Source organism: Thamnophis elegans, chromosome 2 (assembly GCF_009769535.1).
Source record: "Thamnophis elegans isolate rThaEle1 chromosome 2, rThaEle1.pri, whole genome shotgun sequence".
In the NCBI taxonomy this organism is placed as follows: Eukaryota; Metazoa; Chordata; class Lepidosauria; order Squamata; family Colubridae; genus Thamnophis; species Thamnophis elegans.
In genome coordinates, this window is record NC_045542.1 from 171116395 (window position 1) to 171135031 (window position 18637).

General features: G+C 45.3%; 3 protein-coding genes across 6 annotated transcripts in view; 1 reads left to right on the forward strand and 2 right to left on the reverse strand.

Annotated features, from left to right (window-relative positions):
- Nucleotides 1-18637, forward strand: part of LOC116503374 (major histocompatibility complex class I-related gene protein-like) — a 556717-nt gene that overhangs the window by 381503 nt on the left and 156577 nt on the right. The window lies entirely within an intron of this gene.
- LOC116503386 (H-2 class I histocompatibility antigen, Q9 alpha chain-like) overlaps nucleotides 1-18637 on the reverse strand; it is a 504076-nt gene that overhangs the window by 114684 nt on the left and 370755 nt on the right. The window lies entirely within an intron of this gene.
- The window catches only part of LOC116503420 (major histocompatibility complex class I-related gene protein-like), a 465627-nt gene that overhangs the window by 43933 nt on the left and 403057 nt on the right, over nucleotides 1-18637 (reverse strand). Inside the window, exons 6-7 of the mRNA XM_032209823.1 lie at nucleotides 880-978; nucleotides 236-268 (exon numbers count right to left, since the gene is read on the reverse strand). Of these exons, the coding sequence (XP_032065714.1) occupies nucleotides 236-268; nucleotides 880-978 (132 nt within the window). The remainder of the gene's footprint in view (nucleotides 1-235; nucleotides 269-879; nucleotides 979-18637) is intronic.

An 18637-nucleotide genomic window follows, 5' to 3' on the forward strand; every position in this document is an offset into this window, starting at 1 on the left:
TTCCGCCACCTGTGTCTTCTCCTCTTCTTAAAGGTTTCTTCTTCCAGATGTTTCTCCTAGAGGACTCCACTTCTACTAATAGCCTGGCTGTAATGAAAAGGTGCCCCCATCTTCCCCAGCCTGGTTCTTAGCATGAAGAGGAAGACACATACATACACACATTCCTCTCAAATAATGGTGTCCCTGGTCCCTGCTCTAAGTTGGAGATTAGATGGAAAGAGGACAAATCACTCACTTGGTGCTGCTTTGTAGTCATCTTGACGTTTTTCTGCAAGAATAAAAATCAGTGAAAACTCAATGAGGACCCAGATTGTTGTTGGGGGCAATATGCTGACTCTGTAAACCGCTTAGAGAGGGCTGAAAGCCCTATGAAGCGGTATATAAGTCTAACTGCTATTGCTAAAAGAATCCACCAGAGATCATCCAAACTCTCCCTCTGTAGGAGGAAGAACTCCAGATGCTTCACTTCACTTAGTCCCATCAACCAAGACAGAAAGATCTTCAAAATAGAAATGCATCTCCTGATTTGCCCCAAGAGAGACCTGCTGCCTCCGAGATGGATGGAGGGGAATTGGGGGAAGCAGAAGGAGCAGCTGGGAGGGGAGGAAGGTTTCCATGGAAATCCTTCTCTGATGCTCTCTGACCAAAGCCTTTGAAAGGGACAAAGGAACTGGGATGCCTCTTCCCAACTCAGGAGGAGATAGGACTGCCCGAATCTCAGACTCAGCTGAATAGAAACTGGAGTCCCAGCAAAAGGCAGAGATCTCAGATGCTCCCCAAGAGGGCTGGGAAAACAGGAGGAGATCCCCAAAGGGGGAGACTTGGGGGGAAATCTCCCCATCTTCCTTCCATTCCCCCCTCCCCAAAAAAGATACTTACTGAGGAATACCAGGATCCCAGCAATCGCACACGCCAGGACAAGGGCAGCCACAATGCAGCCGATGATGAGCCCCAGGTTGGATTTTGAATTGGTTGGTTCTGAATTGGGAGAAAGAGCAGATCATTGAAGGAGAACCCCAAACAACCTTCCCAATCAGGGAAGAGACCTAAAGAAGTGAAAGCTGGAAATATCCCAAATTAAAATCTCCATGGGCTCATTTTTGGGTCCTTATCAAAGTAACATGAAGGCGCCTTGCTATCCGTTGTTAGAGGACGTGTCCTCAGGATGCTGCCGCCTTCTCACACCAGCCCAGCATGAAGGCAACTGAATTCATCTTTGGCTTTTCCACTCAAAAACAGCCCTTTGCCACCTTCTGACTCATAGCAGCTTCCAAAACAAAAACTTCTCCAACACAATAAAACAAACAAAAACATTTTTGTTCTTTTTATAGGCTGCCCCAATAAGTCATGACTCTGAGTGGAATTGGGCAGCTCTGCATGCTTTTTACTTCAGTTTCAGTGTTTGCATTTTATTATTGGAAGTAAAATAAGGAATTTCATCAGGATCAGCCAAGTTTTGGGATGGGATTCTGTCCTTTCCGTCACCTGAAGTCAGTTCTACGGTCTGGTCCCTGCAGCTTCTCCAGCCTCAAACGCTGGAAAGACCAATGAATGAAAGCTGAGCTATGCTCACATCTGGACACAGCTGGGGTCAGATTTCTCTCCCACCACCCTCCCACCTGCCAGAGAGCCCAGCCTTCCCCTCCCTGCAGCCTCTCACCCTTCAGCTCCAAGTCCAGAGGCTCCTGCAGGCCATCGTGCTCTACGTGGCACTGATAACGGCTCCTCTCTTTGGGGTCGATCTGGATGCTGAGCCAGTAGTGGTAGGTCCCATCCGCGTTGGGGGCCACAGACCCATGGAAGGTCTCTTCCAGCCATACCTCCCCATCCCTCCTCCAGGAGGCATCGATCTCCCTGGGGTAGAAGCCATCCACGCGGCAGATGTGCGTCTCCATCCCATCTGCCACCTCCATCCGGCTGCTCACCGTCACCTTTGGGGTCTCTGCAGAAACGGCACTCCCAGAATTAACTCTGAGCCCCTCCAGAGCCTGGAAGGTGGGTGGGAAACTTGGAGGACAGGAAAATCTCCCACCAGTTTTAACCCAAAGATTCACATTCCACACTTGCAGCCTCTCCAAGAGTTTTAGGAAATTATCCAGATCTGGAAAAGGCTCAACCAGAAGAATTTCTGATTTTGAGTCTTTCCCAGGGACTCAGCCTGAAAAACCTCCGGAAGCAAATTGAGGCTCCAAGGAAATTCCTCTCTGGCTGCTTTGAACTCTGAGTGATCTTGGGCTGCTCCCTTCAGGGGAGGGAAAGTGGAGATGGTCTTTTAAGTTCCCTTTCAAGACAACAACCACACAGAAGATTCCCCCTACTTTTTGCCTCCTCTTCTGCTCCCCTGAATCTGAGGCTGCTCCAGGCCTCTTTCCAAGGGACACAACCCCAATTTTAAGAGGAAGAGAGATCAAAGAGAATCAGTTGGGAAAAGAGATTTTGTCTCTGAAGGGGGGGCGGGCAGAGAGAGGTTGTTGATGCCAATGGAAGAGAGAGAGGGTCCTTCCCAGGCAGGGAGGGGCTGTGGGCAATCATCAGTGGGGGGGAATTCTTCCATTGATCCTAATCTCATCCAGCTGATCCTGGAGGGATGAAGGACCCTGGGGGGGAGGGGTAGACCAGGGGAGGGGGGGTCTACATGCAAGAGGTGGTGGAAGAGGAGGAGGGGGATTCCCACCAGAGCAAACAGGCTAAAGACCAGGGACCCAAAGAGGCTGAATGTGTACAAGAGATCCAGCCATAAAGGAGGAAAGTCCAGCCTGGATCCAGATGCTCACCTGTCCTCTGCAGTGTCTCATTCCCATAGGACAGGTACTTCTCCAGCCACTCAATGCACATTTTCTCCAGGTAGGACTTGCAGTACTGGTTCCATCCTGGAATAGCGTCCCATTTCCTCTGGGTGATCTGGGCCTGTGGGACAGGAGCCACCCAAGTGAGGGTCTCCTTGTCGAAGGTGATGAAGGTCCTCCCTTCGTAGCCAAACTGCCAAAATCCTCCTTTGCTCCCGTCTCCTCGGAGCTCACAGCCATACATCCGCTGCGTTGTGTGCAGGCCTGAAAGACAGACAGGAGGATGGTTTGGGGAGTCCTGAAGATAGACAGAGACCCCCTCCCTGCAGGGACTTTGACACAGGCACTGACACCCCCATTTCCTCCCAAGCATCCAAGGGAAAGAAGCCCTCATCACTAACTGCCTTTTTCCCTTCCCTCGACCAGTATCCCTGCATTTCCCCCCCAGTATGGAGCCCCTGAATCTCCCCAGAAAAGGGAATCTGGAAAAGCCAGTAGAGGATCCCAAGGGAGATTGAGAAAAGAAGAAGGAGTTGCAAAGGAACGGAAGGACGGAGACCCTTCCATCTTTCCTTCTGCCATTCCTCCGCAGGGGAGACTCTTGGGTGAAAAAAAGAGATCCCAAAGAGGGAACAGTTGCCTGAATCTGCAGCGGCAAAGAGGGAATGAAAATCTTGCGCCTCAAAAAGGATCTGCTCGATGTGGGAAAAGCTTGCAGGGATCCCTGTGACCATAAATCATGCTCTGTGTTCACAAATAGCACCAAGTCACAAGGGCTGGTTCCCACTTTGGGCTAACCAGAAACAAACCATGGTTTAGTGCAATGTGGGAATGAAGTCTCGAAGGGCCCCAAAGGAATATTTCCCTCAGCAACAGCAGCAAGTGGCCCAGTCTGATCTGGAGACCCAAAGGGTTATTGACCTTTGAAATGAAGTTTGAAGCTTACAGGCTCTGGAAGGCCCTGGAGAAGATATTTCGACTTCAAGTGAAGAGATTCTTGGATTTAAAAGAAAACCAAAAGGAAATCCTGAATTGTTTCTACTCCTGTGTGGGCTTGAGAGGGAGGAAGGACGCCAGGAACCCTCAAATCTAAGGGAAAACCACCTGGAAGTAGAGTTGAACTAAACTGACCAGTCCTCTCCTTTCCTCTCCACACCCAGGAATGACAGGTGAGGAGATCCTTTCTCTGCATCTTCTGCTCAGCCAGAGAACTTCCCTTTGGAGGAAGAGGAAGATCCTTGGGAGATCCAGTCTGATCCTTCCCTCGAGAGGAGATTCTCTGATCTGAGTAGATATAGTTCATACCTTTTTTTAATGAAAACTATCAGTACTTTTGATCAGTGACGTCATCAAAGTAAACAAACCCACGTGCTGATTACGTCACCAGATCATGCCCCCTAAGCGGAAGTGACGTGCACAGCCCCCACCCTCCGGATGTGACGTGGATACCCCTCCTCCCCGGCTGGGATGTGCATAATTGACCCACGTGGTACAAGATTTCACAAGATCATAACCCTAGCCGGATATGTGTAATGGCCTAAGCCCATCATGATGAGTAGCCCTAACAGATAAGTTGTTGTGCAATATCCTAACCCTATTTTTCAGATAAGACGTGTTGAAACTTACCCCATCAAGAAAGATGCCAAGACTCTGTGTACATGATTAGTTTAACCCTAGATTAATTCTATGGACATTCAAGGGTGGTGGGAGGGGGGGTTGTGAAATAAAAAAATGTTTTTTATTTGTAATCAATCTCCCAAGGGCTGCATTTAAACCCACTTTTTTCCCTAGAAGGAATTTATTTCTAGGCAATGTTGGTTTTAATTTTTGTTGGAGACATGTGTGGGACATGCCCGGACATGTCTTACCCGCCCCACCCCACCCCTCTCCTGTGATTCTGCGCATGCGCAAGGTGCACTTGTCATTACAAGAGCTGGTTAGTTTGCCTTAATTTCAGCAGTCTCTTGAAGATGGCAACCTCTGATTCCAAAGATGTTTTTAAAACAACAGCAAAAGAGCCAAGGTGGCGCAGTGGTTAAATGCAGCACTGCAGGCTACTGCTAGATCAGCAGTTCAGCGGTTCAAATCTCACCGGCTCAGGGTTGACTCAGCCTTCCATCCTTCCGAGGTGGGTAAAATGAGGACCCAGATTGTTGGGGGCAATATGCTGACTCTCTGTAAACCGCTTAGAGAGGGCTGAAAGCCCTATGAAGTGGTATATAAGTCTACTGCTATTGCTAAAAGCCAGCATCGAATGCTCTGACACAAGACCCCTGCCACCAGAATGCAACAAACCCTGTATGGCAACCTCAGAAGGGGATTTGTTTGATATAAATTTGACCCCCAAACCTCCCAAGCATGGGCGTAGAATAAGAAAAAGACCTGGCTTCATTGAAGAGAATATAAAGCTTTGTTATTGCAGATTCTGCAAAATATCAAATGGTAAGTCAATATAAAAATTAAGAAAACAGTATTTTGATTAGTTGAAACACCCCAATTTAAAACCCTTGCCCTAAACTACTTATAATATAAAAAATATTTTTCCCAGTAGGCCTCTGAACATGAAAAATATTTTTTCTTTTGAGAAGTGGTAACCTTTAGATATTGTTTAGTATGTTTAATTTGTCTGATGCATGTTACCAAATAACCATGATATGCTGCTAGTATGGATGATGTTAGCTTAAATATATAAAGCAAGGTGTCTAGTTCTAGGCCACATATAGCTTAGTTATTACTTTCCAAGGTTAATATAGCAATAGCAATAGCAGTAGACTTATATACCGCTTCATAGGCCTTTCAGGCCTCTCTAAGCGGTTTACAGAGAGTCAGCATATTGCCCCCAACAATCTGGGTCCTCATTTTACCCACCTCGGAAGGATGGAAGGCTGAGTCAACCCTGAGCCGGTGAGATTTGAACCGCTGAACTGCTGATCTAGCAGTAGCCTGCAGTGCTGCATTTAACCACTGTGCCACCTTGGAACCAATATTCATTTATTGGTTTCTTATGACCTGAATGCATCCTTGTAATATTCATAAGACCTTCATAAAGGAAATATTAACCTAATTTTTCCATGTTTTTATATGTGAATAAATGATGCTGTTATAGCATTTTAGAAAAACAATCCATATTCAATGAAAGGGATTACATAGAGGAAGTAGTTTGATAAAAGATTTAAAGTACGCTTTAGGTTTTAAATACAGGAAATTTGTTTTAATATCTGTAACATGCACCTCCCCATATCCAACAAAACATGTAAAATAACAGTAATTATATATATATATTGACATTTTATTTTATACTGATATAAAATAGTGCATTAAAAAGAGAACAAGAATTTAATACACAATCTGAAGAATGTTAAAATAAAATTTGTAGAAAAGGTAAAGATTTGAAGCATAGGTAGAATACAATGGAGAGAGAATTTTTTGGGCTTCAAAGTTCTAAAAATAAGTCTTAAAGTCTGATGCCACCAAAGATTCTCCAGAAAACAAAGATATGGCCAGGAATGTCACAATAATTAACCTTAAAAGTTGGTAGGCTTACATTTGACTTACAAGTAACTTGCCTTGTTCCAAAGCATTAAGGCATTGAAAAGTAATAATTAACATCTTGTGATTCTTTTAAAAACACACCAGTCAATAGCAAGTACCCTTGCTACTATAAATATTCCATAAAAAAATATATGGATGTCTTCCACTGAAAGGATCCATTTTAAAGAGTCTCATCTAGATTGGAAGATAGTGGTAGAAAAACTCTCTTGTTTGCATGTGCAAGATCTGAAAGTGCAAGGTGATAAAATGAACGTGATAACAAAAGGTCAGTGACAAACACTGATTACATATCCTTAACTCTAGCATTTACTTGAATGATGTGCTTGGTTTACTTGAATGAGGAGGTTTGCAGTTAACATTGCTAATATTTTCTATGCAATTTACTTAGTGTAATATAAATATGAGCCCATATAGAAAATGAGGCGGGCAAATACTATTATATTCGCATACTTCCTTTGTGATAAACAGATACCAATAATAGTGATAACAAAGAAATCTAAGATTACTATAGATAAGTAAAAGTAAAGTACCCAGAAAGAACATTGCACTTTTGTATATTCACTCCTATATTGTTGGACACCTAACTTTTAGACTGTTCTTAAATGAAAAAGCTATACCAATTTAAATTGTGGGACAATCTGATACTATGGCATCTCAACCTGAGATATTTTAGTATCATGCTACACACTGTGTTTATAAAAGCAGTCATTACAGTTTTATTTTTGTCTATTTGTTAAATCTATATGCCACTAATTTGCTTCTAATACAGTCATATAAGCTGCTTTATCACTGTTTGTTATGAAAAAAGTATTTATTTCAAGTTAAGTTTTCAATACACATGTAATCAAGGGAAATGTAATCAAGCATTGCATTCAAAATGAGACAGATATTTTTAAGCACAATGGGAAGTACATAGAGTCCTTGGGTATTTGTTTTTTAGCAATTCATCACCTAGCTGTAGTTCTGTTTTAGATTGGATACTTCAACTTTATCCTGGGACATGTATATTCATCTTTATCTGTGGTGATATTTGTCTATGAAGGTAGTTAACACTTATGCTAGACTTCATGACTGATGAATGTCCATCACATCTTAGTGCTCTTAATGGTTAAAAGTAAGATTCTCCAAGGGAATTTTTTGGTGGTATCAGCAACTCCCCATCAGATAATTAGGAAAGAATGACCACGAGACTCCATGTGTAGAAATCAAGTGTACTTTTACTAATTATTAATTATTAAAGGCATAGCAAAGCGAAATCTGAATATTTAGGCGCGAAAGCTATTGATATATAGAATAGCCCATTCCCCTCCCCTTGGCATCACAGTTACAGTCCAATCATAATTCTCCCAAGTGTCAGGTGCGAGATAACTTCGAAAGGCATCACGAAGATGGAACGTCGGTGCCGTTAGTCCTGGCGGGAAACTCCCACGCATGCGTAGTCCGATCAACCGATGAACTCCAGAACCTTCCTCCAGCACAATGAGTAACCCCTCCCAAATACCATGCCCTCCCTCCCCGTTTCATGGCAGCCGAAGCAGCAGCAAAGCAGAGGCTGACAGGTGGCTTTGCAATAAAGTTGATAAGAAGTTAAATTTCCATGTATCATTATTAAAGTTTTTATCTAAGAAAACAAAGAGTTATCTTCATCTACCGTTGTCTTTTTCATCCTCCCTACTTTTATTCCAAATTCAATATCCCCTTCCATAGTTTTTGCTTTCATGCCATCAACTGGGACAAAGTTTAAAATCATAAGTATATATATATATATATATATATATATATATATATATATATATATATATATATATATATATATATATATATATATATATATATATGTTATATTTATGCTGATAAATAAATAAAGGGAGACTAGTATAGATCTATTTCAAGCTATTTAGCTCTCATCAGCTAGCCATACCCAGGTTTTTGGGAATCGAACCTGTGCTCTATTGCCTCCCAGGCAGGGAGTTAACCATTTGAGCTACAGAGAACGACTCCTTTATCAGCCAGCCAGGGTGGGAGGTATATACTTAAAGTCACAACCCCTGGTATGCCCAAGTATGGGAGGAAGGTCACACTTCCACTCTCTGTCATTAGGCTCGTCACAAGAGTCCATCCAGACAGAAACCCAATATTTTTTACTGTTGCCTTTTTTGTTACATTTGTTATATTTATGCTGATAAATAAATAAAGGGAGACTAGTATAGATCTATTTCAAGCTATTTAGCTCTCATCAGCTAGCCATACCCAAGTTTTTGGGAATCGAACCTGTGCTCTATTGCCTCCCAGGCAGGGAGTTAACCATTTGAGCTACAGAGAACGACTCCTTTATCAGCCAGCCAGGGTGGGAGGTATATACTTAAAGTCACAACCCCTGGTATGCCCAAGTATGGGAGGAAGGTCACACTTCCACTCTCTGTCATTAGGCTCGTCACAAGAGTCCATCCAGACAGAAACCCAATATTTTTTACTGTTGCCTTTTTTGTTACATTTGTTATATTTATGCTGATAAATAAATAAAGGGAGACTAGTATAGATCTATTTCAAGCTATTTAGCTCTCATCAGCTAGCCATACCCAAGTTTTGGGAATCGAACCTGTGCTCTATTGCCTCCCAGGCAGGGAGTTAACCATTTGAGCTACAGAGAACGACTCCTTTATCAGCCAGCCAGGGTGGGAGGTATATACTTAAAGTCACAACCCCTGGTATGCCCAAGTATGGGAGGAAGGTCACACTTCCACTCTCTGTCATTAGGCTCGTCACAAGAGTCCATCCAGACAGAAACCCAATATTTTTTACTGTTGCCTTTTTTGTTACATTTGTTATATTTATGCTGATAAATAAATAAAGGGAGACTAGTATAGATCTATTTCAAGCTATTTAGCTCTCATCAGCTAGCCATACCCAAGTTTTTGGGAATCGAACCTGTGCTCTATTGCCTCCCAGGCAGGGAGTTAACCATTTGAGCTACATATAACAAATGTAACAAAAAAAGCAACAGTAAAAAATATTGGGTTTCTGTCTGGATGGACTCTTGTGACGAGCCTAATGACAGTGAGTGGAAGTGTGACCTTCCTCCCATACTTGGGCATACCAGGGGTTGTGACTTTAAGTATATACCTCCCACCCTGGCTGGCTGATAAAGGAGTCGTTCTCTGTAGCTCAAATGGTTAACTCCCTGCCTGGGAGGCAATAGAGCACAGGTTCGATTCCCAAAAACTTGGGTATGGCTAGCTGATGAGAGCTAAATAGCTTGAAATAGATCTATACTAGTCTCCCTTTATTTATTTATCAGCATAAATATAACAAATGTAACAAAAAAGGCAACAGTAAAAAATATTGGGTTTCTGTCTGGATGGACTCTTGTGACAAGCTGTCAGCATTACTCCATTACATAATCAGGAAAGAAAGACTAAGAGACTCCAAGGGAAGGAAATCCAAAGTACTTTTACTAATTATAAATGGTTAGCAAGCAGTTGCGAAGCAAAGTCTGCTTAATTAGGCGCGAAAGCAATTGATATATAGAATAGCCCGTTCCCCCCCCCCTTAGGATCATAGCTCCAGTCCAATCATAAGTCCTTCAAGTGTCAGGTGTGAGATAACTTCAAAAAGACAGGCCGAAGATGGAATGTCGAGGCCGTTGATGCAGGCGGGAAACACACACGCATGCGCAATCCCAACGTCTGGTACATCCTAGAACATTCCTCCAGCACATCAAATAACCCCTCCCAAATACCAGCCCCCCCTTCCCGTTTCATGGCAGCTGAAGCAACAGCAAGGCAGAAGCTGACATCCGGCCGTCCCCCGGAAAAAGGCTGTTAGGCCTGGAAAAAAAAAACACGAAACAGACAAACGACAAAACACAAAAAGAAGAGGGAGGGGGAAAAAGAAAGTCAAGGCTTGTCGGGATAAGCAGCATAAAATTTCTGAAGCAGGCGGGGAGCACGAACATGGGATTTATCAACCCATTCTGTGTGGGAGGGAGGAAAGTGCTTCCAAGCCACCAGGTATTGGACGCGATTACGGTGCTTGCGGGAATCAAGAATTTCACGAACTTCAAAATGACGTTCCCCATCAACTAGTAACAGAGCAGGCGGAGGGTCATCCGGGGGGCGCAAGTGGGAAACCCGAACAGGTTTGATGAGGTTGATGTGGAACACCGGGTGGATTCGGTTGAGGTGTTTTGGCAATTGTAAACGAACAGAAACAGGATTGATGACCTTCACGATAGGGAAAGGGCCAACATATTTGGGTCCTAATTTCTTTGACTTCTGCGTAGTGTGCAGGAATTTCGTGGACAAATATACCAAATCTCCAGGCCGGTATTCATAGGGCTGAGTGCGTTTCTTATCCGCTTGCTTCTTATGAGCTTTATGGGCAGCGTCCAAAGTGGAAAGGGTCAGTGGCCAAATGCGACTGAGACGCTCACTCCAGTCCGCAATTGAAGGGATTTGCGGTTGGTCACTAGGCAATTCGGGAATAGGAACAAAGTCCTGACCGTAAACGACCCGAAAAGGGGTGAACCCCGTGCTGGAGTGAACCGAGTTGTTGTAGGCCACCTCAGCATGTGGTAACAAATCGACCCAATCGTCTTGTTGATAATTGATGAAACAACGTAAATATTGCTCAAGGACGGAATTTGTACGTTCACAGCCGCCATTAGTCTGAGGATGGTAGGCGGAGCTAAGGCCCTGGGCGGAGCCAATGCGTTTGAGAAATTCCTTCCAGAAATTAGATGTAAATTGGACCCCACGATCGGAGATAATACGGTCGGGCACTCCATGCAAACGGTAGATGTGGGAGATGAACAGTTTAGCTAATGCCTTGGCGGAAGGAATTTTGTGACAAGGCACGAAATGAACTTGCTTGGAAAACAAATCAGTGACCACCCATATAACGGTATGCCCCTGGCTTTCGGGAAGCTCAACAATAAAGTCCATAGAAATCTCCTTCCAAGGGGCAACCGGGCGAGCGACGGACTGGAGCAGTCCTTGCGGTTTTCCTGGCGGTTTTTTGGCGGCAGCGCAAACTGGGCAACTGGCCACATAAAGTTCAATGTCCTTTTTTAAAGAGGGCCACCAGAATTGTCTCTTCACGAGATGCAAAGTTTTTACAAATCCAAAATGACCCGCCAATCTGGAGTCATGAGCGCGACGAAGGACCACGAGCCGTAGGGACGCGGGGATGTATAATTTAGCACCAATCCACGGTAGATCGTCCCTCATGGTGCACTCGTCCCGGTGGTTCAGAAACCAGTTGTCGTGAGGAAGAGCTTTTTTAAGGTCAGAAAGTAGATCTTGAGGCACCTCTCTCTGTGCTTGGGTCTGTTGACGCGTGAGTACCGGCGCTGCCAGGAGCGGTTGGACGATACTCAGTTTAGAGCAATTATATTGAGGTAATCTGGACAAAGCATCCGCCATGAAGTTCTTCCCTCCTGGGATATACTTTAGAGTGAAATTGAAACGGTTGAAATATTGGGCCCATCGCATTTGTTTGGGGGAGAGACGACGAGGCGTCCGCAACGCTTCCAGGTTCTTGTGGTCAGTCCACACCTCAAATGGGTGTTTAGCGCCCTCTAGGAAATGGCGCCACGTAGCCAGGGCCCAACAGACCGCGAAAGCCTCCTTTTCCCACACCGCCCAACGCCTCTCTGTGTCAGTGAGCTTTCGGGAGGTGTACGCGCAAGGCTGCAGGTTACCTTGGTCGTTGGCTTGCATCAGAATGGCCCCTACGGCGACATCACTGGCATCAGCCTGGACGACGAAAGGCCTGTCTAGGTCAGGATGCTTAAGAACTGGTTCAGCGGCAAAGAGGCGTTTAAGTTTCCCGAATGCCGCCTGGCATTCCATGTTCCAGTCCAAAGGCTTATTAGGTTTAGGTTTGGGGTCGCCTTTCATCTTGAGCAAATTAGTAATAGGGAGAGCAATCTTAGCAAAAGAGGGAATGAATTGACGGTAGAAGTTAGCGAAACCCAAAAAATTTTGCAATTGTTTACGAGTTTTGGGCGCGTCCCATTCAGTGACCGCCCTTACCTTCTCAGGGTCCATTTCAATGCCATCAGGTGAGATGCGATAGCCAAGATAGTCAATTTTAGTTTGGTGAAACTCACACTTAGACAATTTGGCATAGAGGTCAGCGGCACGGAGTTTTTTCAAAACAGTGCGCACCAGAGCGACGTGGTGGTCATAGGTGCGAGTATAGATAAGGATATCGTCCAAATATATGATAACGCCTTTGTACAGATGATCGTGCAAGATCTCATTAATAAGTTGCATGAAAACAGCAGGAGCCCCCTGTAGGCCGAAAGGCATAACCCGGAACTGGAAGCAACCAAGAGGGCAGTTGAAAGCAATCTTCCATTCGTCCCCTTCCTTAATGCGTACTCTATAGTAAGCCTCCCGGAGGTCCAATTTAGTAAAAATGTGGCCCTTCCCTAGCTGTGCCAACAAGTCTTTCATCAACGGGAGTGGGTAGAGGTTCTGAGTTGATACAGCGTTAAGATTTTTAAAGTTACAGCATAAACGAAGAGAGCCATCTTTTTTTTCACGAAAAAGTACAGGGGCAGCCACTTTGGGTCGAGCCGGTTCAATGAAACCACATTTCAAATTTTTGTCAATGAAAGAACGCATTTCCTCCATTTCCCTGGGCGACATGGAGTAAATCTGGGGTTTAGGGAGCTTAACCCCGGGTAAAATGTCTATGGAGCAATCAGTAGGCCTGTGGGGGGGCAGATTGTCCGAAGATTTTTCGCTGAAGACTTCCTTAAGATCCCAATATTCTTTTGGAATTTTCTCCTCTCCTGCAATCCTCTCCTGCCCTCTAGCGGCCACTTCAGGAATGTCAGTGATAGGTTGGGCCGGAGAGCCCTCCCCCACTGGAGGCACCTTCGAGCGAACGCGTAAGCGGCCTGTCCGCCAATTAATGTGAGGGTTCCACTTCCGGAGCCACGGGATGCCCAAAATGAGTGGTTTGTCCATGCCAGGTGCGACCACAAAGGAAATTAGTTCAGTGTGGGTACCCATCCTCATTTCCAAAGGCTCAGTAAAAAAATGGGGGGGCCCCCCCCCCCCCCGCAATGGATCCATCTATTTGGCAAAACACAATTGGGGTTTTCAAAGTGCGCAATTTGAGGCCCAATTTTTCCACCATGGCTGGGTTGATCATGGATCGGGACCAGCCTGAATCGAGCAAGGCCTGAAGGGTGACAGAGAGTGGAAGTGTGACCTTCCTCCCATACTTGGGCATACCAGGGGTTGTGACTTTAAGTATATATATATATATATATATATATATATATATATATATATATATATATATATATATATATATATATATATATATATATATATACACATACATACACACACACACACACATACATACATACATACATACATACAACTTCATAGCATCCATGTACACATATGTAGCAATAGCAATAGCAATAGCAGTTAGACTTATATACCGCTTCATAGGGCTTTCAGCCCTCTCTAAGCGGTTTACAGAGTCAGCATATTGCCCCCAACAACAATCTGGGTTCTCACTTTACCCACCTCGGAAGGATGGAAGGCTGAGTCAACCCTGAGCCGGTGAGATTTGAACAGCCGAACTGCAGAACTGCAGTCAGCTGAAGTAGCCTGCAGTTCTGCATTTAACCACTGCGCCACGTCGGCTGTAAACAGGCCACATGCTTTTGTGCTGCACAAAATAGTCATTTCAGTCCTAGAATCTAAAAAAGCACAACACTATTCCCTAGTAGTAGCATTTTTTTCATTAATACATGAAATAACTCTCCTGCTGCTACTACTACTGCTATTAGCTTTTCTTGAAGGAAAAGTGTGCATATCTGTGCTTGGAGAAATATTCTAGGTTTTTTGACCATGTACTTCCTCAACGTTTCTTATTATAGTATTATATACAAAAAGTGTACATGTTTACTTTTGGTAGTCTTGTCCCATGAAGATCTTTCTCTTAGCAATTCTGTTTTCCTGAAATGTTATTTTGCCCTCTTGGAACAAGGTGAAGGAAAGGGAAAGGAAAGGGAAAGGAAAGGAGAAATTCTTGCAGAGCAGATCACATTTGGTAGTTCACAGTTTGCACATCTTGCAGTTGTCCCACCACTGAAACAATCTTTCCTACTGCGTTTTCCAGCTGGGCAAGTAATACTGCCTACAAGGCCAGTGAGAGGTTACCTGTGCTTTTCTGATCAAACAGGCGTATGTATAAGTTATAAACTGCTCAGCACCTGACCTCTAGAAACCCTGTGTATAATACTGTTTATAATAATAAATCAAGGGACAGTTCTTGCCCTTTCTACAGAAATTTCCTCATGGTCCATTTTTCTGAGTAGAAATCATGGGCTGTTCTGTTCTAAGCATTTGGTTCTCATGTAGGATACTTACGACAGCTGGCATCCAAGGTATTTATCATTTGTTATTTCTTTTCATTTTTTATTTCATTTTTACCAGCCATATTGTGGCAGCAGCATATTTTCTTCTGACCATAAAGTAACAGTCAGGGGTTTTGCAACGGTGAGGTCTCCTGTCTGGTTGCAAGCTAAAAGCTCCACCTATATTTTTGCATAATTTTCCAAATCAGTGTTTTACTAGATTTAAGTTCTAGAAGTTACCCACATAGAACAGGGATCTCCAACCCCTAGGCTGTGGCCCACTACCGAGCTGTGGCCAGTTTGGAACTGGATCATGCAAGATGCAGCCTGGTGTCCATTCATGTGCAAGCACAGCTCAACACACCGGAGTGGTGGGCCAGCACACACACATGCACATGCAACTTCACCCCAGCTGCATGGCCAAGCCACAAATATTGGGGACCGCTGACATAAAACACTAGTTGTTTCAGATGGCTCCCAAGCTCTACAGTTCCCATATATTTTAATACTTCAACCAACTCATTAAAGTTTGGCCAATCTTACTTTGACACTTTCCCCATAACTCCTGGTATTTTACTTCCAAAGTACGATTGCCATGGCTATCAAACACATCCCAATAATCTTTTAACATTGAAGATGAAATTATCTGGGAGTTCCTCCCCACTGAATTGAGCAGGACACAAAATGAATTTTCTTATAGAAGATTGTGATATGAATTGTGTAAGGGTCTTAATGACATGCATAGATCATTTCGTAATGGCAAGAGTGCTTATAGTGGTCTTTATATTTCCCTATTCTTTTTGCTAATACTACTTTAATCTACTACATGTTTTGTATACTACATAAAGTCAGCTTGAAAAAATAGCTTTCTTTTAACGATGATAACTTTTTAAAAACAGAGGGAAGGATCGTAGGATCCCTGCTCCAGAGCTTGTCGGGTGTGAGTCCCTGCTGATGAAGTTGGACCTTGGTGGTCAAGTGGGTTTGTTGCTAATGTACCTACCTCCCAACAGCGTTGCAACAGCCCTTCCCTCACTCCTCGAGTCAGTAGCCGAGTTGGCGGTAGAGTTCCCCAGGCTTATGGTTCTGGGGGATTTCAACCTGCCTACACTTGGTGAACGCTCTGATGGGGCGCAGGAGTTCATGGCTTCCATGACAGCCATGGACTTGACCCAAGTAATTCGGGGTTCGACTCATTCAGCGGGTCACACGCTTGACCTCGTATTCCTCTTGGAGCAGTGGAGACGTGATCTAGAGTTGAAGGGCATTAAGACCTTGCCCTTGTCATGGTCTGATCACTTCCTACTGAGGCTTGACTTTCGGAAACCAATCCCCCACTGTAGGGAGGGGAAACCGATTAGGTGGTTCCGCCGCAGGCGCCTGATGGACCCTATGGGATTTCAGACGGCGCTTGGAGAAATACCTGACACTCTCGTCCACAATCTGGTGGAGTCCTTAGTCGCTGCCTGGAATACAGCGGCGGCGGGGGCTCTAAACTGGATTGCACCTTTGCGACCTCTCTGAAGCAGTGGATCCAGGAGGGCCCCTTGGTTCACCGAGGAACCCCGGGAGATGAAGCGCCAAAAGAGATGCCTAGAGCGCCACTGGAGGGCCAGTAAATCTGAGTCAGACCGAGCACTGATGAAAGCCTTTATCAGAGCCTATCTTGTGGCAATACAGGCGGCGAAATGTTCGCATTTTGCCGCCCTTATTGCATCCGCTGAATCGCGCCCAGCCCCCTTGTTTAGAATAACCCGCTCCCTCTTGAAAGGGAGGGATGCGGATGACCCTTTACAAGGTAGAGCTGAGGAATTTGTTCAGTATTTAATGGATAAAGTCGCTCGGATTCGGACAGAGCTGGACTCCAATTGCACGGTACCAGCCGAGGTACCGGGGGAAGGTCTTGAGCATACTTTATGGATTGAGTTTCAACTTGCTTCTCCTGAGGAAGTGGACAAGGCCATGGGAGCGGTGAGTGCCTCCACTTGTATACTGGACCCGTGCCCCTCCTGGCTGGTCTCGACCAGCAGGGAGGTGACACGCGGCTGGATCCGGATGATAGTTAACACCTCTCTCAGGGAGGGAATTTTCCCACTCCTCCTAAAGGATGCGGTGGTGAGACCCCTCCTGAAGAAACCATCTCTGGACCCAGCCATTTTGAGCAACTATCGTCCAGTCTCCAACCTGCCCTTTGTTGGGAAGGTTGTTGAGAAAGTGGTGGCCTCTCAACTCCGACGGTCCTTGGATGAAACCGATTATCTGGATTCCTTTCAGTCGGGTTTCAGGCCTGGTTACAGCACAGAAACTGCTTTGGTCGCGCTGATCGATGATCTCTGGCGAGCCAGGGATAGGGGTCACCCCTCTATCCTTGTGCTCCTTGACCTCTCAGCGGCCTTCGATACCATCAACCATGGTATCCTTCTGCGACGGTTGCGAGAGGTGGGAGTGGGAGGCACCGTCCTTCGGTGGTTCTCCTCCTACCTCTCGGACAGATCACAGTCGGTGTTGTTGGAGGGCAGAGGTCGACCCCAAGGCCCCTCAATTAGGGAGTGCCGCAGGGTTCGGTCCTGTCCCCCCTCCTATTTAACATCTATATGAAGCCGTTGGGTGAGATCATATGCCGGCACGGGATTAAGTACCATCAATATGTGGACGATACGCAGTTGTACCTGTCCACCCCGTGCCAACTCAGTGAAGCAGTAGAAGTGATGTGCCAGTGCCTGGAGGCTGTTAGGATCTGGATGGGAGTAAACAAGTTGGAACTCAATTCAGACAAGACCGAGTGGCTACTGATGTTCCCTCCCAAAGATTGGCCAAGTATTCCATCTCTCAGGCTGGGGGGTGAAATTATATGCCCCCCAGAGAGGGTTCACAATTTGGGAGTCCTCCTGGATCCCCAGCTGACTTTAGAACACCATTTGTCGGCTGTGACCAGGGGGACCTTTGCCCAGGTTCGCATGGTGCACCAATTGCAACCCTACCTGGATCGGGAGGCCCTTCAGACAGTCACTCACGCCCTTGTGACCTCAAGACTGGATTACTGTAACATTCTCTACATGGGGCTGCCCTTGAAGAGTGTTCGAAGACTTCAGCTGGTCCAGAACGCAGCCGCGCGAGCGATTGTGGGTGCACCCAGGTACACCCACATCACACCTATCCTCCGCGAGCTGCACTGGCTACCCATTAGTCTCCGGACCCGCTTCAAGGTGCTGGTCGTTACCTATAAAGCCCTACATGGCATCGGACCTGGGTACCTGAGAGACCGCCTCCTGCCAATCACCTCCCATAGACCGATTAGATCTCACAGGTTAGGTCTTCTCCGGATTCCATCTGCCAGCCAATGTCGGCTGGTGACTCCCCGGGGGAGAGCCTTCTCTGTCGCAGCTCCAGCCCTTTGGAACGACCCCCCCTTGGAGATCCAGACCCTTACTACCCTCCCGGCCTTCCGCAAAGCCATTAAGTCCTGGCTGCTCCAGCAGGCCGGGCGGGACTCTCGAAATATCCAGCCACACGGAAACTGTGACTGTTGTGTATTTTAAAATGTTGTTTTGTGTATTTATCCCCTTCCCTTGTTTATTGTAAGCCGCCCAGAGTCCTTCGGGAGTGGGCAGCATACAAGACCAATAAACATCAAACATCAACATCAAACATCATTGTTTTCCACATCAACAGCAGTGAGAATGGCCAGATTAAGTGCTTTAATCAAAGACAAGAATACATCCTGTTTTGTTTCTAGTTGGAAACCGCTTCTGGACTTTGTTCTCGAGATAGAAAAACATGATACCTTCACTTTGGATTTTGTTGATTAGAAAAAGTTGTTATAGAAATGGCTAACACTTATTAAGTTTGCAAAAGGCAAAGGTTGATGCTGTAATGTTATTATTTTTATTCAATTTTGTTGAAAAGA